General features: G+C 46.1%; 1 protein-coding gene across 2 annotated transcripts in view; it reads right to left on the reverse strand.

The window, feature by feature from the left end:
- The window catches only part of LOC110516700 (asc-type amino acid transporter 1), an 84,000-nt gene that overhangs the window by 48,788 nt on the left and 10,074 nt on the right, over nt 1–25,138 (reverse strand). For both annotated transcript variants that reach the window (XM_036963774.1, XM_036963773.1), the window contains exons 2-3: nt 20,222–20,426; nt 14,713–14,864 (exon numbers count right to left, since the gene is read on the reverse strand). In XM_036963774.1, the coding sequence (XP_036819669.1) occupies nt 14,713–14,864; nt 20,222–20,426 (357 nt within the window). The remainder of the gene's footprint in view (nt 1–14,712; nt 14,865–20,221; nt 20,427–25,138) is intronic.

Genomic DNA, 25,138 nt, shown 5'->3' on the forward strand with positions numbered 1-25,138 from the left:
ATCGCTGGTTGAAAACTGTTTTCTGCCCCTCCCAAAATATAGAATTTGTAGATAATTGTCCCTCTTTCTGGGACTCACCCACAAACAGGACCATGCCTGACCTGCTGAGGAGTGACGGACTCCATCCTAGCTGGAGGGGTGCTCTCATTTTATCTACCAACATAGACAGGGCTCTAACTCCTCTAGCTCCACAATGAAATAGGGTGCAGGCCAGGCAGCAGGCTGTTAGCCAGCCTGCCAGCATAGTGGAGTCTGCCACTAGCACAGTCAGTGTAGTCAGCTCAGCTATCACCATTGAGACCGTGTCTTTGCCTCGACCTAGGTTGGGCAAAACTAAACATGGCGGTGTTCGCCTTAGCAATCTCACTAGGATAAAGACCACCTCCATTCCTGTCATTATTGAAAGAGATCATGATACCTCACATCTCAAAATAGGGCTACTTAATGTTAGATCCCTGATCACTGATCATAATCTTGATGTGATTGGCCTGACTGAAACATGGCTTAAGCCTGATGAATTTACTGTGTTAAATGAGGCCTCACCTCCTGGCTACACTAGTGACCATATCCCCTGTGCATCCCGCAAAGGCGGAGGTGTTGCTAACATTTACGATAGCAAATTTAAATTTACAAAAAAAAAATGATGACGTTTTCGTCTTTTGAGCTTCTAGTCATGAAATCTATGCAGCCTACTCAATCACTTTTTATAGCTACTGTTTACAGGCCTCCTGGGCCATATACAGCGTTCCTCACTGAGTTCCCTGAATTCCTATCGGACCTTGTAGTCATAGCAGATAATATTCTAATCTTTGGTGACTTTAATATTCACATGGAAAAGTCCACAGACCCACTCCAAAAGGCTTTCGGAGCCATCATCGACTCAGTGGGTTTTGTCCAACATGTCTCTGGACCCACTCACTGTCACAGTCATACGCTGGACCTAGTTTTGTCCCATGGAATAAATGTTGTGGATCTTAATGTTTTTCCTCATAATCCTGGACTATCGGACCACCATTTTATTACGTTTGCAATTGCAACAAATAATCTGCTCAGACCCCAACCAAGGATCATCAAAAGTCGTGCTATAAATTCACAGACAACACAAAGATTCCTTGATGTCCTTCCAGATTCCCTCTGTCTACCCAAGGACGCCAGAGGACAAAAATCAGTTAACCACCTAACTGAGGAACTCAATTTAACCTTGCGCAATACCCTAGATGCAGTTGCACCCCTAAAAACTAAAAACATTTCTCATAAGAAACTAGCTCCCTGGTACACAGAAAATACCCGAGCTCTGAAGCAAGCTTCCAGAAAATTGGAACGGAAATGGCGCCACACCAAAATGGAAGTCTTCCGACTAGCTTGGAAAGACAGTACTGTGCAGTACCGAAGAGCCCTTACTGCTGCTCGATCATCCTATTTTTCTAACTTAATTGAGGAAAATAAGAACAATCCGAAATTCCTTTTTGATACTGTCGCAAAGCTAACTAAAAAGCAGCATTCCCCAGGAGAGGATGACTTTCACTTTAGCAGTGATAAATTCATGAACTTCTTTGAGGAAAAGATTATGATTATTAGAAAGCAAATTACGGACTCCTCCTTAAATCTGCGTATTCCTTCAAAGCTCAGTTGTCCTGAGTCTGCACAACTCTGCCAGGACCTAGGATCAAGAGAGACGCTCAAGTGTTTTACTACTATATCTCTTGACACAATGATGAAAATAATCATGGCCTCTAAACCTTCAAGCTGCATACTGGACCCTATTCCAACTAAACTACTGAAAGAGCTGCTTCCTGTGCTTGGCCCTCCTATGTTGAACATAATAAACGGCTCTCTATCCACCGGATGTGTACCAAACTCACTAAAAGTGGCAGTAATAAAGCCTCTCTTGAAAAAGCCAAACCTTGACCCAGAAAATATAAAAAACTATCGGCCTATATCGAATCTTCCATTCCTCTCAAAAATTTTAGAAAAGGCTGTTGCGCAACAACTCACTGCCTTCCTGAAGACAAACAATGTATACGAAATGCTTCAGTCTGGTTTTAGACCCCATCATAGCACTGAGACGGCACTTGTGAAGGTGGTAAATGACATTTTAATGGCATCGGACCGAGGCTCTGCACCTGTCCTCGTGCTCATAGACCTTAGTGCTGCTTTTGATACCATCGATCACCACATTCTTTTGGAGAGATTGGAAACCCAAATTGGTCTACACGGACAAGTTCTGGCCTGGTTTAGATCTTATCTGTCGGAAAGATATCAGTTTGTCTCTGTGAATGGTTTGTCCTCTGACAAATCAACTGTAAATTTCGGTGTTCCTCAAGGTTCCGTTTTAGGACCACTATTGTTTTCACTATATATTTTACCTCTTGGGGATGTTATTCGAAAACATAATGTTAACTTTCACTGCTATGCGGATGACACACAGCTGTACATTTCAATGAAACATGGTGAAGCCCCAAAATTGCCCTTGCTAGAAGCATGTGTTTCAGACATAAGTAAGTGGATGGCTGCAAACTTTCTACTTTTAAACTCGGACAAAACAGAGATGCTTGTTCTAGGTCCCGAGAAACAAAGAGATCTTCTGTTGAATCTGACAATTCATCTTAATGGTTGTACAGTCGTCTCAAATAAAACTGTGAAGGACCTCGGCGTTACTCTGGACCCTGATCTCTCTTTTGAAGAACATATCAAGACCATTTCAAGGACAGCTTTTTTCCATCTACGTAACATTGCAAAAATCAGAAACTTTCTGTCCTAAAATGATGCAGAAAAATTAATGCATGCTTTTGTCACTTCTAGGTTAGACTACTGCAATGCTCTACTTTCCGGATACCCGGATAAAGCACTAAATAAACTTCAGTTAGTGCTAAATACGGCTGCTAGAATCCTGACTAGAACCCAAACATTTTATCATATTACTCCAGTGCTAGCCTCTCTACACTGGCTTCCTGTCAAAGCAAGGGCTGATTTCAAGGTTTTACTGCTAACCTACAAAGCATTACATGGGCTTGCTCCTACCTATCTCTCTGATTTGGTCCTGCCGTACATACCTACACGTACGCTACAGTCACAAGACGCAGGCCTCCTAATTGTCCCTAGAATTTCTAAGCAAACAGCTGGAGGCAGGGCTTTCTCCTATAGAGCTCCATTTTTATGGAACGGTCTGCCTACCCATGTCAGAGATGCAAACTCGGTCTCAACCTTCAAGTCTCTACTGAAGACTCATCTCTTCAGTGGGTCAAAGGATTGAGTGTAGTCTGACCCAGGAGTGGGAAGGTGAACGGAAAGGCTCTGGAGCAACGAACCGCCCTTGCTGTCTCTGCCTGGCCGGTTCCCCTCTTTCCACTGGGATTCTCTGCCTCTAACCCTATTACAGGGGCTGAGTCACTGGCTTACTGGGGCTCTCTCATGCCGTCCCTGGAGGGGGTGCGTCACCTGAGTGGGTTGATTCACTGATGTGGTCATCCTGTCAGGGTTGGCCCCCCCGAACACAACATGTCAACCCCCCCGTTACCCGTAGATAGACAGGCTAGGCATGTTCTACCAACAACAACAAATCATGTGTGTCTCTCCCTGTTGCACAATTCAAGCTTCAATTCCACCTGTCTGAAGGGTATCTATGGCTGATTTAAGATAAAATCATCAACCCTGGTACAGTCAACCCTGTTTACGGTCAACCCTGTTACGGTCAACCCTGTTTACGGTCAACCCTGTTACGGTCAACCCTGTTTATAGTCAACCCTGGTACAGTCAACCCTGGTACAGCCAACCCTGGTACAGTCAACCCTGATACAGTCAACCCTGTTTAGAGTCAACCCTGATACAGTCAACCCTGTTTACGGTCAACCCTGTTACAGTCAACCCTGATACAGTCAACCCTGATACAGTCAACCCTGATACAGTCAACCCTGATACAGTCAACTCTGATACGGTCAACCCTGTTTACGGTCAACCCTGTTTACGGTCAACCCTGTTTATGATCATGGTACAGGCTGTCTGGTCTGGTACAGGCTGTCTGGTACAGGCTGTATGGTCCTGGTACAGGCTGTCTGGTCTGGTACAGGCTGTATGGTCTGGTACAGGCTGTCTGGTACAGGCTGTATGGTCTGGTACAGGCTGTCTGGTACAGGCTGTATGGTCTGGTACAGGCTGTATGGTCTGGTACAGGCTGTATGATCATGGTACAGGCTGTCTGGTCTGGTACAGGCTGTCTGGTCTGGTACAGGCTGTCTGGTACAGGCTGTATGGTCTGGTACAGGCTGTATGGTCTGGTACAGGCTGTATGATCATGGTACAGGCTGTCTGGTCTGGTACAGGCTGTCTGGTCTGTTACAGGCTGTCTGGTCTGGTACAGGCTGTATGGTCTGGTACAGGCTGTCTGGTCTGGTACAGGCTGTATGGTCTGTTACAGGCTGTATGATCATGGTACAGGCTGTCTGGTCTGTTACAGGCTGTCTGGTCTGGTACAGGCTGTATGGTCTGTTACAGGCTGTATGATCATGGTACAGGCTGTCTGGTCTGGTACAGGCTGTATGGTCTGGTACAAGCTGTATGGTAAGGCTGTGTGGTCTGGTACAGGCTGTATGATCTGGTACCGGCTGTATGGTCTGGTACAGGCTGTGTGGTCTGTTACAGGCTGTCTGGTATGTTACAAGCTGTATGATCTGGTACAGGCTGTATGGTCTGGTACATGCTGTATGGTCTGGTACAGGCTGTCTGGTCTGGTACAGGCTGTCTGGTCTGGTACAGGCTGTATGGTCTGTTACAGGCTGTATGATCATGGTACAGGCTGTCTGGTCTGGTACAGGCTGTATGGTCTGGTACAAGCTGTATGGTAAGGCTGTGTGGTCTGGTACAGGCTGTATGATCTGGTACCGGCTGTATGGTCTGGTACAGGCTGTGTGGTCTGTTACAGGCTGTCTGGTATGTTACAAGCTGTATGATCTGGTACAGGCTGTATGGTCTGGTACATGCTGTATGGTCTGGTACATGCTGTCTGGTATGTTACAAGCTGTATGGTCTGGTAAGGCTGTATGGTCTGTTACAGGCTGTCTGGTATGTTACAAGCTGTATGGTCTGGTAAGGCTGTATGGTCTGTTACAAGCTGTATGGTCTGGTACAGGCTGTATGGTAAAGCTGTATGGTAAGGCTGTATGATCTGGTACCGGCTGTATGGTCTGTTACAAGCTGTATGGTCTGGTACAGGCTGTATGGTAAAGCTGTATGGTAAGGCTGTATGGTCTGGTACAGGCTGTATGGTCTGGTACAGGCTGTATGGTAAGGCTGTATGGTAAGGCTGTATGGTGAGGCTGTATGGTAAGGCTGTATGGTCTGGTACAGGCTGTATGGTAAGGCTGTGTGGTCTGGTACAGGCTGTATGGTCTGGTACAGGCTGTATGGTAAGACTGTATGGTAAGACTGTATGGTAAGGCTGTATGGTGAGGCTGTATGATCCTGGTACAGAGAAACATGAGCTCATCACAATAATTAAACAAAATGTCAAACTGTTAGGCCATTACACCACTTTATCATTACCACATGACAGACGCATGACTAATTAGAAAATAGACGTGAACATGGGTGGTACAGCTCTCTCTCTCTCTCTCTCTCTCTCTCTCTCTCTCTCTTCTCTACCCTTCTCTACCCTTCTCTACCCTTCTCTCTCTCTCTCTCTGTCTCTCTCTCTCTGTCTCTCTCTCTCTCTCTTCTCTTCCCTCTCCCCTCTCTCCTCTCTCTCCTCTCTTCCCTCTCCTCTCCTCCCTCTCTCCTCTCTTCCCTCTCTCCTCTCTTCCCTCTTCCCTCTCTCCTCTCTCCTCTCTTCCCTCTTCCCTCTCTCCTCTCTCCTCTTTTCCCTCTCTCCTCTCTTCCCTCTCTCCTCTCTTCCCTCTCTCCTCTCCTCTCTCTCCTCTCTTCCCTCTCTCCTCTCTTCCCTCTCTCCTCTCCTTTTTCTGTCGATCTGGAACGACACAAGTGGAGTCACAAGTTCCATTGCAGGAAGTGAGTGAGTTTAGAGGGAGGGGCACGACGTGGCTAATCAGAACAGCATGGCTGGGCTGGCAGAGGGCCTGTCTGGGTGTCTCGTATCCCTCCAGTCAGAGGGCTCTATGTCATCTGCTGCATGGTGGTGATACACCCGGTAATCACCAGTGGGAGACACACATTAAACTGAACTGAAACAGAGGAAACTTGGCCTAGTATTGAATCAGCTGTGTTTCTGTAGGTGTAGGCTGACCCACGTATTATTATCCACGCAGACCAACAGAGACGCTGGTCTCGGGTCAGTTTCCTTCTTCATTTTCCCCCGTCTAATGGTTAAGGTTACGGTTGGAGGAATCTGATCCTAGATCTGTAGCTATCTATATCAGTGTAGTGTAGTCCCGTGTAGTATGTTACCACTTCCTGTGTCAATGTGTTTAGTAACAGCAGCAGCAAGCTGGGACACAGCAGGTTGTCTGTCCCCAGGGAGAGGAGGGTGGTAGAGGGGGGCAGGAGGAGGCAGGAGAGGGGTAGAGGGGGGCAGGAGGAGGCCCTGTCCCCAGGGAGAGGAGGGTGCACAGGGGTTAAGGGGGAGAGGAGGGGGTCCTGTCCTCAGGGAGAGGAGGGTGCACAGGGGTTACGGGGGGCAGGAGAAGGCAGGAGAGGGTATGAGGGGGGCAGGAGGAGGCAGGAGAGGGTATGAGGGACAGGAGAGGGTTAGAGGGGGGCAGGAGTGAGGTAGAGGGGGGAAGGAGGAGGCAGGAGAGGGTATGAGGAGGCAGGAGAGGGTATGAGGAGGCAGGAGAGGGTATGAGAAGGCAGGAGAGGGGTAGAGGGGGCAAGAGGAGGCAGGAGAGGTTATGAGGGGACAGGAGAGGGGTAGAAGGGGCAGGAGGAGGCAGGAGAGGGTATGAGGGGACAGGAGAGGGGTAGAGGGGGGCAGGAGAGGGTAGGGGGGGGGGGCAGGAGAGGAGTAGAGGGGTGCAGGGGGTTTGAGACAGGCACCACTCCCTCTACTTCATCCATCACAGATGTGCCGGCTCCCCAAAGAGAGTCAGTCAGTCCTCCTAACCCCCCAAAATATACTGCTTCCTCCCCAAAGAGAGTCTGTCAGACCCCCTAACCCCCAAAAATATACTGCTTCCTCCCCAAAGAGAGTCTGTCAGTCCTCCTAACCCCCCAAAGAGAGTCTGTCAGTCCTCCTAACCCCCCAAAATAAACTGCTTCCACCCCAAAGAGAGTCTGTCAGTCCTCCTAACCCCCCAAAATAAACTGCTTCCTCCCCAAAGAGAGTCTGTCAGACCCCCTAACCCCCCAAAATAAACTGCTTCCTCCCCAAAGAGAGTCTATCAGTCCTCCTAACCCCCCAAAATAAACTGCTTCCACCCCAAAGAGAGTCTGTCAGTCCTCCTAACCCCCCAAAGAGAGTCTGTCAGTCCTCCTAACCCCCCAAAATAAACTGCTTCCTCCCCAAAGAGAGTCTGTCAGTCCTCCTAACCCCCCAAAGAGAGTCTGTCAGTCCTCCTAACCCCCCAAAATAAACTGCTTCCGATGCAGACAAATAAAACCCAGGGGACAAGAAATGGCACCCGATTCCCTATATAGTGTACTACGATCCAAAGTAGTGCACTATATAGGGAATAGGGTGCCATAGGGCACTGGTCTAAAGTAGTGCACTATGTAGGGAATAGGGTGCCATAGGGCTCTGATCTAAAGTAGTGCACTATATAGGGAATAGGTATCTGGTCTAAAGTAGTGCACTATATAGGGAATAGGGTGCCATAGGGCACTGGTATAAAGTAGTGCACTATATAGGGAATAGGGTGCCATAGGGTTCTGGTCTAAAGTAGTGCACTATATAGGGAATAGGGTGCCATAGGGCTCTGATCTAAAGTAGTGCACTATATAGGGAATAGGTATCTGGTCTAAAGTAGTGCACTATATAGGGAATAGGGTGCCATAGGGCTCTGGTATAAAGTAGTGCACTAAATAGGGAATAGGGTGCCATAGGGTTCTGGTCTAAAGTAGTGCACTATATAGGGGATAGGGTTCCATTTGGGAAAACCCTGGCCTTTAAGAAGGCACCAGATTGTTGGCCCGTTGGCCCGTTGGCCCGTTGAACGCCCATTGGCCCGTTGGCCCGGTGTCACAGCGGTGTGGTCCCATTAACCTCGTGGCAATGGGAAAGGGCATCAGACCGGGTCAGTGTACTGAAGGGTTACATTCCCTGTGACTTTGTGACCCTGTGATGACCTGGCCGAGCCACGAAACCTATCCAGATATAGTATATTATCTCAGTGACTGTAGCTACTAAGACAGAGGCAGGGTAGTTAGAACCAGTGAGGACTGAGGAGTTGTAGCTACTAAGACAGAGACAGGGTAGTTAGAACCAGTGAGGACTGAGGAGTTGTAGCTACTAAGACAGAGACAGGGTAGTTAGAACCAGTGAGGACTGAGGAGTTGTAGCTACTAAGACAGAGACAGGGTAGTTAGAACCAGTGAGGACTGAGGAGTTGTAGCTACTAAGACAGAGGCAGGGTAGTTAGAACCAGTGAGGACTGAGGAGTTGTAGCTACTAAGACAGAGACAGGGTAGTTAGAACCAGTGAGGACTGAGGAGTTGTAGCTACTAAGACAGAGACAGGGTAGTTAGAACCACTGAGGAGTTGTAGCTACTAAGACAGAGGCAGGGTAGTTAGACCCTATGTCTTAGTAGCTACAACTCCTCAGTCCTCACTGGTTCTAACTACCCTAAATGACTCTCTACTGTAAGTTTCTCTGGATCAGAGAGTCTGTTAAATGACTCTCTACTGTAAGTCTCTCTGGATCAGAGAGTCTGTTAAATGACTCTCTACTGTAAGTCTCTGGATCAGAGAGTCTGTTTCTCTGGATCAGAGAGTCTGTTAAATGACTCTCTACTGTAAGTGTCTCTGGATCAGAGAGTCTGTTAAATGACTCTCTACTGTAAGTGTCTCTGGATCAGAGAGTCTGTTAAATGACTCTCTACTGTAAGTCTCTCTGGATCAGAGAGTCTGTTAAATGTGGAAATGATTGAGTGACTAGCAAATTACAACAATATATATATAAATATCTCTCTAAGGTAAGCGATGATAATTGGGCGGCAGGTAGCCTAGTGGTTAGAGTGTTGGACTAGTAACCGAAAGGTTGCAAGTTCAAACCCCCGAGCTGACAAGGTACAAATCTGTCGTTCTGCCCCTGAACAGGCAGTTAACCCACTGTTCCTAAACCAGTTAACCCACTCTTCCTAGGCTGTCATTGAAAATAATAATTTGTTCTTAACTGACTTGTTAAATAAAGGTACAAAATTATAATAAGAGGAACTGATGAAGCACCACCCAGTTTAGACATCACACCTTGGGTATTCTACTACCACACCTTGGGTATTCTACTACCACACCTTGGGTATTCTACTACCACACCTTGGGTATTCTACTACCACACCTTGGGTATTCTACTGCCACACCTTGGGTATTCTACTACCACACCTTGGGTATTCTACTGCCACACCTTGGGTATTCTAATACCACACCTTGGGTATTCTACTACCACACCTTGGGTATTCTACTGCCACACCTTGGGTATTCTACTACCACACCTTGGGTATTCTACTACCACACCTTGGGTATTCTACTACCACACCTTGGGTATTCTACTACCACACCTTGGGTATTCTACTGCCACACCTTGGGTATTCTAATACCACACCTTGGGTATTCTACTACCACACCTTGGGTATTCTACTACCACAACGTTCAAGAGGAAGTTTAATAAAGCCGGATTTGACTTCCTTAATTATTTTACATACCTATTTGTAAAACAGATTGTATGACTTTGTGGCTGTGCCAGCTAGGGAACACTCTGCAGAACAACGCAGAACCTGCGTTGACATGAGCATGCTGTATACCCAATGGCCCCTGGTCTAAAGTAGTGCACTATATATAGGGAACAGGGTGCCATAGGGCTCTGGTCTAAAGTAGTGCACTATATATAGGGAATAGGGTGCCATAGGGCTCTGGTCTAAAGTAGTGCACTATATAGGGAACAGGGTGCCATAGGGCTCTGGTCTGAAGTAGTGCACTATATATAGGGAACAGGGTGCCATAGCGCTCTGGTCTGAAGTAGTGCACTATATATAGGGAACAGGGTGCCGTAGGGCTCTGGTCTAAAGTAGTGCACTATATAGGGAATAGGGTGCCATAGGGCTCTGGTCTGAAGTAGTGCACTATATAGGGAATAGGGTGCCATTTGGGATTCAGACTTTTCCTTCCTTCTCCACTGTAGGAGGGACTGTAAAGGAGATACTGTGAAGGAGATACTGTGAAGGAGGTACTGTAAAGGAGGTACTGTGAAGGAGGTACTGTGAAGGAGTTATTGTAAAGGAGATACTGTGAAGGGGGTATTGTAAAGGAGGTACTGTGAAGGGGGTACTGTGAAGGAGGTACTGTGAAGGAGGTACTGTGAAGGAGGTACTGTAAAGGAGGTACTGTGAAGGGGGTATTGTAAAGGAGGTAGTGTAAAGGGGGTATTGTGAAGGAGGTACTGTGAAGGGGGTATTGTAAAGGAGGTACTGTGAAGGAGGTACTGTGAAGGAGGTACTGTAAAGGGGTATTGTAAAGGGGTACTGTGAAGGGGGTGCTGTGAAAGAGGTACTGTGAAATAATTACTGTGTGTCTAGAAGAGATATATCAGTTGTAAACCGTCGGAATGTCAAATAGCCAATAGGGTCTTGACCGTCCCCGCGCGCCCCTCCAGGGTTGGTTAGTAGGGTCGTCCCGCCCACTTTCTCCCGCCTGTCACCCAGTGACAGGGGTGTCATAGCAACTGTCACGGCAACCGTGGAAACAATACACAATGGCTTTGAGGACATGACCTTCTATTATCGGTGGAGTCAAACGCTGGTACCATTACGTAGTCTGACACACACACACACACCGCCTGGTACACACACACACACTGACGGGTCAGGTCAGGTCCCAACACAGGGGCTCGTCCCTCTTCCACCCCCCCACATACACACACTGGTCCGTAGAAAGTCATTCAGTGAACACACACACACCATTACGTAGTCTGACACACACACACACACACACACACACACACTGATCAGGTGATTGAGGGCCAGCAACACAGGGGCTCGTCTCCACCCCCCCACACACAACCCATTTATTGAAAGTTATCAAGGGCACACACACACACACACGCCTGCCCTGGGACGCCCAAGCAAAAGGGGGCTGGTATGCTAACTAACACACACACACACACAAACACATCGCCACCCGCCACAGAGAGTCCTGCGCTGACATCCAGGGAACACACACACACACACATCGCCACCCGCCACGGAGAGTCCTGCGCTGACATCCAGGGAACACACACACACACACACACACACATCGCCACCCGCCATGGAGAGTCCTGCGCTGACATCCAGGGAACACACGCTAGCACCACGGCTGGCAGGTTAATGAAAGTCAAAGGCTTCACATTCTGTCTCCAGAAATAGTGCTGCATGGCCAGCACACCGTCAATGTGCCAAGGCCGTGGGTTATGGTGAACCGTACACACACACACACACACACACACACACACACACACACACACACACATTCCTCCAACCCTGCTCCATCCGGTTTAGACAAGTTCAAACCAGCAGCTGACACAGAAAGACAGACAGACAGGTATGGTTTTCTCTACGGATACGGACCTCAGTCCTCATTAGATATGATGACACTACACCCTGACTACCGATACAGACCTCAGTCCTCATTAGATATGATGACACTACACCCTGACTACGGATACGGACCTCAGTCCTCATTAGATATGATGACACTACAGCCTGACTACCGATACGGACCTCAGTCCTCATTAGATATGATGACACTACACCCTGACTACCGATACGGACCTCAGTCCTCATTAGATATGATGACACTACACCCTGACTACCGATACGGACCTCAGTCCTCATTAGATATGATGACACTACACCCTGACTACCGATACGGACCTCAGTCCTCATTAGATATGATGACACTACACCCTGATACGAACCTCAGTCTTCATTAGATATGATGACACTACACCCTGACTACCGATACGGACCTCAGTCCTCATTAGATATGATGACACTACAGCCTGACTACCAATACGGACCTCAGTCCTCATTAGATATGATGACACTACACCCTGACTACCGATACGGACCTCAGTCCTCATTAGATATGATGACACTACACCCTGACTACCAATACGGACCTCATTCCTCATTAGATATGATGACACTACAGCCTGACTACCAATACGGACCTCAGTCCTCATTAGATATGATGACACTACACCCTGACTACCGATACGGACCTCAGTCCTCATTAGATATGATGACACTACCCCCTGACTACCGATACGGACCTCTGTCCTCATTAGATATGATGACACTACACCCTAACAACCGATACGGACCTCAGTCCTCATTAGATATGATGACACTACACCCTGACTACCGATACGGACCTCAGTCCTCATTAGATATGATGACACTACACCCTGACTACGGATACGGACCTCAGTCCTCATTAGATATGATGACACTACACCCTGACTACGGATACGGACCTCAGTCCTCATTAGATATGATGACACTACACCCTGACTACGGATACGGACCTCAGTCCTCATTAGATATGATGACACTACACCCTGACTACCGATACGGACCTCGGTCCTCATTAGATATGATGACACTACACCCTGACTACCGATACGGACCTCGGTCCTCATTAGATATGATGACACTGCACCCTGTCTACCGATACGGACCTCAGTCCTCATTAGATATGATGACACTACACCCTGACTACCGATACGGACCTCGGTCCTCATTAGATATGATGACACTACACCCTGACTACCGATACGGACCTCTGTCCTCATTAGATATGATGACACTACACCCTGACTACCAATACGGACCTCGGTCCTCATTAGATATGATGACACTACACCCTGACTACCGATACGGACCTCAGTCCTCATTAGATATGATGACACTACACCCTGTCTACCGATACGGACCTCAGTCCCCATTAGATATGATGACACTACACCCTGACTACACTAGTCATTATTGTACTATACTACTACTACTACTACTACTACTACTAACTAGTAATTATTTTACTATACTACTAACTAGTAATTATTTTACTATACTACTAACTAGTCATTATTGTACTATACTACTACTAACTAGTCATTATTGTACTATACTACTACTAACTAGTCATTATTGTACTATACTAATACTAACTAGTCATTATTGTACTATACTACTACTAACTAGTCATTATTGTACTATACTACTACTAACTAGTCATTATTGTACTATACTACTACTAACTAGTCATTATTGTACTATACTACTACTAACTAGTCATTATTGTACTATACTACTACTAACTAGTCATTATTGTACTATACTACTACTAACTAGTCATTATTGTACTATACTACTACTACTAACTAGTCATTATTGTACTATACTACTACTACTACTACTACTACTACTAACTAGTAATTATTTTACTATACTACTAACTAGTAATTATTGTACTATACTACTACTAACTAGTAATTATTTTACTATACTACTAACTAGTCATTATTGTACTATACTACTACTAACTAGTCATTATTGTACTATACTACTACTAACTAGTCATTATTGTACTATACTACTACTAACTAGTCATTATTGTACTATACTACTACTAACTAGTCATTATTGTACTATACTACTACTAACTAGTCATTATTGTACTATACTACTACTACTAACTAGTCATTATTGTACTATACTACTACTAACTAGTCATTATTGTACTATACTACTACTAACTAGTCATTATTGTACTATACTACTACTAACTAGTCATTATTGTACTATACTACTACTAACTAGTCATTATTGTACTATACTACTACTAACTAGTCATTATTGTACTATACTACTACTAACTAGTCATTATTGTACTATACTACTACTAACTAGTCATTATTGTACTATACTACTACTAACTAGTCATTATTGTACTATGCTACTACTAACTAGTCATTATTGTACTATACTACTACTAACTAGTCATTATTGTACTATACTACTACTAACTAGTCATTATTGTACTATACTACTACTAACTAGTCATTATTGTACTATACTACTACTACTAACTAGTCATTATTGTACTATACTACTACTAACTAGTCATTATTGTACTATACTACTACTAACTAGTCATTATTGTACTATACTACTACTAACTAGTCATTATTGTACTATACTACTACTAACTAGTCATTATTGTACTATACTACTACTAACTAGTCATTATTGTACTATACTACTACTAACTAGTCATTATTGTACTATACTACTACTAACTAGTCATTATTGTACTATACTACTACTAACTAGTCATTATTGTACTATACTACTACTAACTAGTCATTATTGTACTATACTACTACTAACTAGTCATTATTGTACTATACTACTACTAAATAGTCATTATTGTACTATAGTACTACTACTAAATAGTCATTATTGTACTATACTACTACTACTAAATAGTCATTATTGTACTATACTACTACTACTAAATAGTCATTATTGTAGTATACCACAACTAAATAGTGTTTATTATACTGGACTTACATATGCAGATGGTGGAGAGAAGCCTGGTGGCCAAGTATGGAGGGACACAGTTCTGGAAGGCCGGCTGCAGGACATAGTTGGAGAAGGTGAGAGCTATGACAGCCAGGGTGGTGGGGTACATGATGAGAACCGCGCTCCATAGGAGCAGGAACCTATAGGAAGACAGCACATATACTGTTAAAACTATATATATTTAAACTTGTATGTAGACAGTCAGGGTGACGCAGTCAAAATATGCATATAGACTGTAGACTTGTATATTGTTTATATTGTATGGCAGCTGTGGAGAGTGCTGGGCAAACTCAATGACTTATTTGACCTTTTCATGAACTCCGAGAGTCTCCTGCCTCGGAGACCTAAGTGACATCTTTGTGGACTCTCACTTGTAACGAGTATCATGGGGACGACCAGTACGATTTATATCTAATCCACTTTACACATTAAAACACAGCCTTCTTTTTACATGATTACAGGTCAACATGTAGAGGAGGAACGAAGGAAGGACCAGGATCTGTGGCCGTATTCAGACGGTCTCTCTCCCCCCTGAGTACTGATCTAAGACCAGTTATATAGATCAGACAGTCTCTATCGCCCCCCTGAGTACTGATCTAAGACCAGTTATTTAGATCAGACGGTCTCTCTCCCCCTGAGTACTGATCTAAGACCAGTTATATAGATCAGACGGTCTCTCTCCCCCCTGAGTACTGATCTAAGACCAGTTATTTAGATTAGACGGTCTCTCTCCCCCCTGAGTACTGATCTAAGACCAGTTATTTAGATCAGATGGTCTCTCTCCCCCCTGAGTACTGATCTAAGACCAGTTATTTAGATCAGACGGTCTCTCTCTCCCCCTGAGTACTGATCTAAGACCAGTTATATAGATCAGACGGTCTCTCTCTCCCCCTGAGTACTGATCTAAGACCAGTTATTTAGATCAGATGGTCTCCCTCTCCCTCTGAGTACTAATCTAAGACCAGTTATTTAGATCAGACGGTCTCTCTCCCCCCTGAGTACTGATCTAAGACCAGTTATTTAGATCAGACGGTCTCTCTCTCCCCCTGAGTACTGATCTAAGACCAGTTATATAGATCAGACGGTCTCTCTCTCCCCCTGAGTACTGATCTAAGACCAGTTATATAGATCAGACGGTCTCTCTCCCCCCTGAGTACTGATCTAAGACCAGTTGTTTAGATCAGACGGTCTCTCTTCCCCCTGAGTACTGATCTAACACCAGTTATTTAGATCAGACAGTCTCTCTCCCCACCTGAGTACTGATCTAAGACCAGTTATTTAGATTAGACGGTCTCTCTTCCCCCTGAGTACTGATCTAACACCAGTTATTTAGATCAGACAGTCTCTCTCTCCCCTGAGTACTGATCTGAGACCAGTTATTTAGATCAGAATGAGTAACATTACAAACACACAGGGGACTAGATCCTAACTACAAAATACAATAAAACACTCAAACGTTTAACATGAGCATTATTTAATGTGAAATAAACGTGTTAACCCTCGCAAGGCTGCCGGCCCAGACCAGCAGGCTGGTTTTTACGGACATTTTCAATCTCTCCTTATCCGAGTCTGCTGTCCCCACATGCTTCAAGATGGCCACCATTGTTCCACTGAAGAAGGCAAAGGTAACTGAACTAAATGACTATCGCCCCATTGCGCTCACTTCTGTCATCATGAAGTGGTTTGAGAGACTAGTCAAGGATCATATCACCTCCACCTTACCTGTCACCCTCCTCCATCGGCCCATGGAGAAGGATAGGGGGGGGGGCAGTCCTTGGTAGCGGGCCGCGTCAGTGGCACTGTATTATCCTCAAAGCGAGTAAAGAAGTTGTTTAGTTTGTCTGGAAGCAAGACGTCGGTGTTCGTGACGTGGCTGGTTTTCTTTCTGTAGTTTGTGGTTGCCTGTAGACCCTGCCACATACGTCTCGTGTCTGAGCCGTTGATTTGCGACTCTTTGTCCATATATAGACGTTTCGCTTGTCTGATTGCCTTGCGGAGGGAATAACTGCACTGTTTTGTATTCGGCCAAATTCCCGGTCATCTTCCTGTTGTTAAATGCGGTGGTTCGCGCTTTCAGTTTTTTGCGAATTCCACCATCTATCCACAGTTTCTGGGTAGGGTAGGTTATAATAGTCACGGTGGGAACAACATCTCCTATGCACTTCCTTATAAAACTCACTCACTGAATCAACGTATAAATCTATATTATTATCTGAGGCTGCCCGGGACACGTCCCAGTCCACGTGATCAAAACAATCTTGAAGGGTTGATTCTGATTGGGTCAGATCAGCGTTGCATGTTCCTAGTCACAGGTACATCCTTGTTTCAGTTTCTGCCTATAGGAGGGGAGAAGCAAAATGGAGTCATGGTCAGATTTGCCAAACGGAGGACGGGGGAGGGCATTGTATGCATCGCGTAAGTTAGAGGAGCAGTGATCCAGAGTTTTGCCAGCCAGTCATAATAACTGATGAGAGTTCTCTTGGGAGATAATACGGACAGCATTTGATTGTGAGGAATTCCAGGTCTGGTGAACAGAAAGACTTGAGTTCCTGTATGTTGTTACAATTACACATGAGTCGTTAATCATGAAACATACACCCCCGCCCTTCTTCTTCCATGAGAGATGTCCTGTCAGCGCGGATGCACAAAGAATCCCGGTGGCTGTATCAACTTGGACAGCATGTCCCCAAAGAGCCATGTTTCCATGAAACAGAGTATGTTACAATCTTAAGGGTCTCTCTGGAAAGCAACTAGCCCTAATTCCATCTGCCTTGTGTTCTAGAGACTGGACATTAGCGAGTAAAATACTCAGAAGAGGTGCGCGCCTCAGAAGCCTGACCAGAAGGCCGCTCTGTCTACCTCTCCTGTGGCAACTTTCTTTTGGCTTAGCCTCTTGGGTTGTTCGAACGAAGGATCCACTTCGGGAAAGCCGTATTCCTGGTTGTAGTGCTGGTTAGTTGACATCTCTCTGATATCCAATAGTCCTTCCCGGCTGTATGTAATAAGACTTAAGATTTTCTGGGCTAACAATGTAAGAAATAATACACAAAAAAATCTAAATACTGCATAGTTTCCTAAGGACTAGAAGCGAGGCGACCCTTTCTGTCGTCGCCATCTTGCCATCTAGAGAGTTGGGACATTGAGGTTTCTGCATCATGATGCATTTAATAACATTCTATGGCAGCCATGTTGGCTCCTGTTAACAAAATGAGCATCCGGATGTTGTCTGGTCCTGTTGGAGCCTGTGATGTCTGGTCCTGTTGGAGCCTGTGATATCTGGTCCTGTTGGAGCTTGTGATGTCTGGTCCTGTTGGAGCCTGTGATACCTGGTCCTGTTGGAGCCTGTGATGTCTGGTCCTGTTGGAGCCTGTGATCTCTGGTCCTGTTGGAGCCTGTGATATCTGGTCCTGTTGGAGACTGTGATGTCTGGTCCTGTTGGAGCCTGTGATACCTGGTCCTGTTGGAGCCTGTGATATGTGGTCCTGTTGGAGCCTGTGATACCTAGTCCTGTTGGAGCCTGTGATACCTGGTCCTGTTGGAGGCTGTGATACCTGGTCCTGTTGGAGCCTGTGATACCTAGTCCTGTTGGAGCCTGTGATACCTGGTCCTGTTGGAGCCTGTGATACCTAGTCCTGTTGGAGCCTGTGATACCTAGTCCTGTTGGAGCCTGTGATACCTAGTCCTGTTGGAGCCTGTGATACCTAGTCCTGTTGGAGCCTGTGATACCTAGTCCTGTTGGAGCCTGTGATACCTAGTCCTGTTGGAGCCTGTGATACCTAGTCCTGTTGGAGCCTGTGATATGTGGTCCTGTTGGAGCCTGTGATACCTAGTCCTGTTGGAGCCTGTGATACCTAGTCCTGTTGGAGCCTGTGATACCTGGTCCTGTTGGAGCCTGTGATACCTGGTCCTGTTGTAGCCTGTGATACCTGGTCCTGTTGGATCCTGTGATACCTGGTCCTGTTGGAGCCTGTGATACCTGGTCCTGTTGGAGCCTGTGATACCTGGTCCTGTTGGAGCCTGTGATACCTAGTCCTGTTGGAGCCTGTGATACCTGGTCCTGTTGGAGCCTGTGATACCTAGTCCTGTTGGAGCCTGTGATACCTAGTCCTGTTGGAGCCTGTGATACCTAGTCCTGTTGGAGCCTGTGATACCTAGTCCTGTTGGAGCCTGTGATACCTAGTCCTGTTGGAGCCTGTGATACCTAGTCCTGTTGGAGCCTGTGATATGTGGTCCTGTTGGAGCCTGTGATACCTAGTCCTGTTGGAGCCTGTGATACCTAGTCCTGTTGGAGCCTGTGATACCTAGTCCTGTTCGAGCCTGTGATACCTAGTCCTGTTGGAGCCTGTGATACCTAGTCCTGTTGGAGCCTGTGATATGTGGTCCTGTTGGAGCCTGTGATACCTAGTCCTGTTGGAGCCTGTGATACCTAGTCCTGTTGGAGCCTGTGATATGTGGTCCTGTTGACCGAAAGAGCAAACGTTCTAAACCAGCTGATGAAAAGGAGAGAGCCAAGATCCAGCTGATGGAAAGGAGAGAGCCAAGATCCAGCTGATGGAAAGGAGAGAGCCAAGATCCAGCTGATGGAAAGGGGAGAGCCAAGATCCAGCTGATGAAAGGGGGAGAGCCATAGGGGGCAAATAGGGGGGAAATAGGGGGCAAATAGGGGGGAAATAGAGGGCTATGTCGCTCCAACAATACGAATCAATTCAGCCTTAACCGGCAAATTCATTAACAAAAAAAAAATCTGAAACTCCTAGAAAATTGTTCCAAAAGTTGCTTAAATGTCTGAAAAGAAAACACATTTTGTAGACAGGGCCTTCGGAAGGTGTTCAGACCCCTGGACTTTTTCCATATTTTGTTACATTACAGCCTCATTCTAAAATTGATTTAAAAACATCTACACACAATACCTCATAATAACACAGCAAAAACAGTTTTTTCGGAAATTTGAGCAAATTAATAAAAAAATTCAAAACCGGAAATATCACATTTCCATAAGTATTCAGACCCTTTACTCAGTACTTTGTTGAAGCACCTTTGGCAACGATTACAGCCTCCAGTCTTCTTGGGTATGACGCTACAAGCTTGGCACACCTGTATTTGGGGAGTTTCTCCCATTCCTCTCTGCAGATCCTCTCACTAGTCCATGTTGTGGTCAGATTAATCCTGACAGTCTATTCACTAGTCCATGTTGTGGTCAGATTAATCCTGCCAGTTCTCTCACTAGTCCATGTTGTGGTCAGATTAATCCTGCCAGTTCTCTCACTAGTCCATGTTGTGGTCAGATGAAACAATAGTAGCTCTATATCTTTCACTAGATGTGTTTTAATGGTCAATTAACCAACATTTCTGAAAATGTATATATTGTGTTTTGGAAAGAATTTCTTCCCTTCTACTCTGAGACGGGCCCTGGACATTTCTGAAAAAAACTGGGAATTCTGGGAAAGTTTCTGGGTTGTTCCCTAATCAGGATTGTGGACATAAAATAGACACGTACCCCACCAGTCCTCCGAATATCTCTGTGACGTAGGAGTAGTCTCCTCCTGACTTGGGAATGGTGACGCCCAGCTCAGCGTAACACATGGACCCCAGGGCGCAGATACCCCCTCCGCACACCCATACGATGAGGGACAGACCCACCGAACCAGCGTGCTCCAAAACACCCTTAGGAGAGATGAATATCCCCGAACCAATGATGTTACCTGGAGAACAAGAGAGACAGACAGATACATTAGTATCGAGTGTAGTAGTTTCCTGTGGTCTTCAACAACCTCCCAGTCCTGTCCCCTTGTTGTGAGGGAGGAGAAATACATTCATATCAACTCTAGACTAACAGGTGTCTGTAGAGAGCCTTGCTACTAACAGGTGTCTGTATAGAGCCCTGCTACTAACAGGTGTCTGTATAGAGCCCTGCTAGTAACAGGTGTCTGTATAGAGCCCTGCTACTAACAGGTGTCTGTATAGAGCCCTGCTACTAACAGGTGTCTGTATAGAGCCCTGCTATTCTTTTTTCAAATGTCTTTCTACTGTTGTTTTATTTCTTTACTTACCTACACACACACACACACACACACACACACACACACACACACACACACACACACACACACACACACACACACTACACACACACACACACACACACACACACACTACACACACACACACTACACACACACACACACACACACACACACACACACACACACACACTACACACACACACACTACACACACACACACACACACACACACGCACACACACACAGAGCCTGTAAGTAAGCATTTCACTGTGAGGTCCACACCTGTTGTATTCGGCGCATGTGACAAATAAACTTAGATTTGATTTAATAGTTGGTCTTCAACAACCTCCCAGTCTTGTGCACTTGGTTTTTTTTATATAGTTGTGGGGTTGTTTATCATAACAAACATCTGTTTTCTGTTCTAAACAACCCCCCCACCCCCCCCCTAGTCATCACACAGCTGTTTCAGATCTGGGTTACAACCACAGTGACCTGAAATGACCATGGCGCTCTGGTGCTGTTTCCCAGGTCCTAGTCTCTGGTGCTGTTTCTCATGTCCTAGTCTCTGGTGCTGTTTCCCAGGTCCTAGTCTCTGGTGCTGTTTCCCATGTCCTAGTCTCTGGTGCTGTTTCCCATGTCCTAGTCTCTGGTGCTGTTTCCCGTGTCCTAGTCTCTGGTGCTGTTTCCCATGTCCTGTCCTAGTCTCTGGTGCTGTTTCCCATGTCCTAGTCTCTGGTGCTGTTTCCCATGTCCTAGTCTCTGATGCTGTTTCCCATGTCCTAGTCTCTGGTGCTGTTTCCCATGTCCTAGTCTCTGGTGCTGTTTCCCATGTCCTAGTCTCTGGTGCTGTTTCCCATGTCCTAGTCTCTAGTGCTGTTTCCCATGTCCTAGTCTCTAGTGCTGTTTCCCAGGTCCTAGTCTCTAGTGCTGTTTCCCATGTCCTAGTCTCTAGTGCTGTTTCCCAGGTCCTAGTCTCTGGTGCTGTTTCCCATGTCCTAGTCTCTGGTGCTGTTTCCCATGTCCTAGTCTCTAGTGCTGTTTCCCATGTCCTAGTCTCTAGTGCTGTTTCCCAGGTCCTAGTCTCTGGTGCTGTTTCCCATGTCCTAGTCTCTGGTGCTGTTTCCCATGTCCTAGTCTCTGGTGCTGTTTCCCATGTCCTAGTCTCTGGTGCTGTTTCCCATGTCCTAGTCTCTGGTGCTGTTTCTCATGTCCTAGTCTCTGGTGCTGTTTCCCATGTCCTAGTCTCTGGTTGCTGTTTCTCATGTCCTAGTCTCTGGTGCTGTTTCCCATGTCCTAGTCTCTGGTGCTGTTTCCCATGTCCTAGTCTCTGGTGCTGTTTCCCATGTCCTAGTCTCTGGTGCTGTTTCCCATGTCCTAGTCTCTGGTGCTGTTTCCCATGTCCTAGTCTCTGGTGCTGTTTCCCATGTCCTAGTCTCTGGTGCTGTTTCCCATGTCCTAGTCTCTGGTGCTGTTTCTCATGTCCTAGTCTCTGGTGCTGTTTCCCAGGTCCTAGTCTCTGGTGCTGTTTCCCATGTCCTAGTCTCTGGTGCTGTTTCCCAGGTCCTAGTCTCTGGTGCTGTTTCCCATGTCCTAGTCTCTGTTCTACAGGGTCAGTGAACTGGACTGTTACTACTGGCTAACACTAAGGTCTGTTACTACACTGTGTAACCCTGGACTAACACTGAGGTCTGTTACTACACTGTGTAACCCTGGACTAACACTGAGGTCTGTTACTACACTACGTAACCCTGGCTAACACTGAGGTCTGTTACGACACTACGTAACCCTGGCTAACACTGAGGTCTGTTACTACACTGTGTAACCCTGGACTAACACTGAGGTATGTTACTACACTACGTAACCCTGACTAACACTGAGGTCTGTTACTACACTACGTAACCCTGACTAACACTGAGGTCTGTTACTACACTGTGTAACCCTGGCTAACACTGAGGTCTGTTACTACACTACGTAACCCTGGACTAACACTGAGGTCTGCTACTACACTGTGTAACCCTGGTTAACACTGAGGTATGTTACTACACTGTGTAACCCTGGCTAACACTGAGGTCTGTTACTACACTGTGTAACCCTGGACTAACACTGAGGTCTGTTACTACACTGTGTAACCCTGGACTAACACTGAGGTCTGTTACTACACTACGTAACCCTGACTAACACTGAGGTCTGTTACTACACTATGTAACCCTGACTAACACTGAGGTCTGTTACTACACTACGTAACCCTGACTAACACTGAGGTCTGTTACGACACTATGTAACCCTGACTAACACTGAGGTCTGTTACTACACTGTGTAACCCTGGACTAACACTGAGGTCTGTTACTACACTACGTAACCCTGACTAACACTGAGGTCTGTTACTACACTACGTAACCCTGACTAACACTGAGGTCTGTTACTACACTGTGTAACCCTGGCTAACACTGAGGTCTGTTACTACACTACGTAACCCTGGACTAACACTGAGGTCTGCTACTACACTGTGTAACCCTGGCTAACACTGAGGTCTGTTACTACACTGTGTAACCCTGGCTAACACTGAGGTCTGTTACTACACTGTGTAACCCTGGACTAACAATGAGGTCTGTTACTACACTGTGTAACCCTGGACTAACACTGAGGTCTGTTACTACACTACGTAACCCTGACTAACACTGAGGTCTGTTACTACAATATGTAACCCTGACTAACACTGAGGTCTGTTACTACACTACGTAATCCTGACTAACACTGAGGTCTGTTACTACACTGTGTCACCCTGGCTAACACTGAGGTCTGTTACTACACTACGTAACCCTGGACTAACACTGAGGTCTGCTACTACACTGTGTAACCCTGGCTAACACTGAGGTCTGTTACTACACTGTGTAACCCTGGCTAACACTGAGGTCTGTTACTACACTGTGTAACCCTGGACTAACACTGAGGTCTGCTACTACAATGTGTAACCCTGGACTAACACTGAGGTCTGCTACTACACTGTGTAACCCTGGCTAACACTGAGGTCTGTTACTACACTGTGTAACCCTGACTAACACTGAGGTCTGCTACTACACTGTGTAACCCTGGACTAACACTGAGGTCTGCTACTACACTGTGTAACCCTGGCTAACACTGAGGTCTGCTACTACACTGTGTAACCCTGGTTAACACTGAGGTCTGCTACTACACTGTGTAACCCTGACTAACACTGAGGTCTGTTACTACACTGTGTAACCCTGGACTAACACTGAGGTCTGTTACTACACTGTGTAACCCTGGCTCTGTGTCTGAGGTCTGCTACTACACTGTGTAACCCTGGCTCTGTGTCTGAGGTCTGTTACTACACTGTGTAACCCTGGACTAACACTGAGGTCTGTTACTACACTGTGTAACCCTGGCTCTGTGTCTGAGGTCTGTTACTACACTGTGTAACCCTGGCTAACACTTAGGTATGTTACTACACTACTTAACCCTGACTAACACTGAGGTCTGTTACTACACTCTGTAACCCTGGACTAACACTGAGGTCTGTTACTACACTGTGTAACCCTGACTAACACTGAGGTCTGCTACTGCACTGTGTAACCCTGACTAACACTGAGGTCTGTTACTACACTGTCTAACCCTGGACTAACACTGAGGTCTGCTACTACACTGTGTAACCCTGACTAACACTGAGGTCTGCTACTACACTGTGTAACCCTGGCTAACACTGAGGTATGTTACTACACTGGGTAACCCTGGCTAACACTGAGGTCTGCTACTACACTGTGTAACCCTGACTAACACTGCGGTCTGTTACTACACTGTGTAACCCTGGACTAACACTGAGGTCTGTTACTACACTGTGTAACCCTGGACTAACACTGAGATCTGTTACTACACTACGTAACCCTGGCTAACACTGAGGTCTGTTACTACACTGTGTAACCCTGGCTAACACTGAGGTCTGCTACTAAACTACGTAACCCTGGCTAACACTGAGGTCTGCTACTACACTGTGTAACCCTGGACTAACACTGAGGTCTGTTACTACACTGTGTAACCCTGGACTAACACTGAGGTCTGTTACTACACTGTGTAACCCTGGACTAACACTGAGGTCTGCTACTACACTGTGCAACCCTGGACTAACACTGAAGTCTGCTACTACACTGTGTAACCCTGGACTAACACTGAGGTCTGCTACTACACTGTGTAACCCTGGACTAACACTGAGGTCTGTTACTACACTACGTAACCCTGACTAACACTGAGGTCTGCTACTACACTGTGTAACCCTGGCTAACACTGAGGTCTGCTACTACACTGTGTAACCCTTGACTAACACTGAGGTCTGTTACTACACTCTGTAACCCTGGACTAACACTGAGGTCTGCTACTAC

This window comes from Oncorhynchus mykiss, chromosome 26 (genome assembly GCF_013265735.2).
Source record: "Oncorhynchus mykiss isolate Arlee chromosome 26, USDA_OmykA_1.1, whole genome shotgun sequence".
Taxonomy (NCBI): domain Eukaryota; kingdom Metazoa; phylum Chordata; class Actinopteri; order Salmoniformes; family Salmonidae; genus Oncorhynchus; species Oncorhynchus mykiss.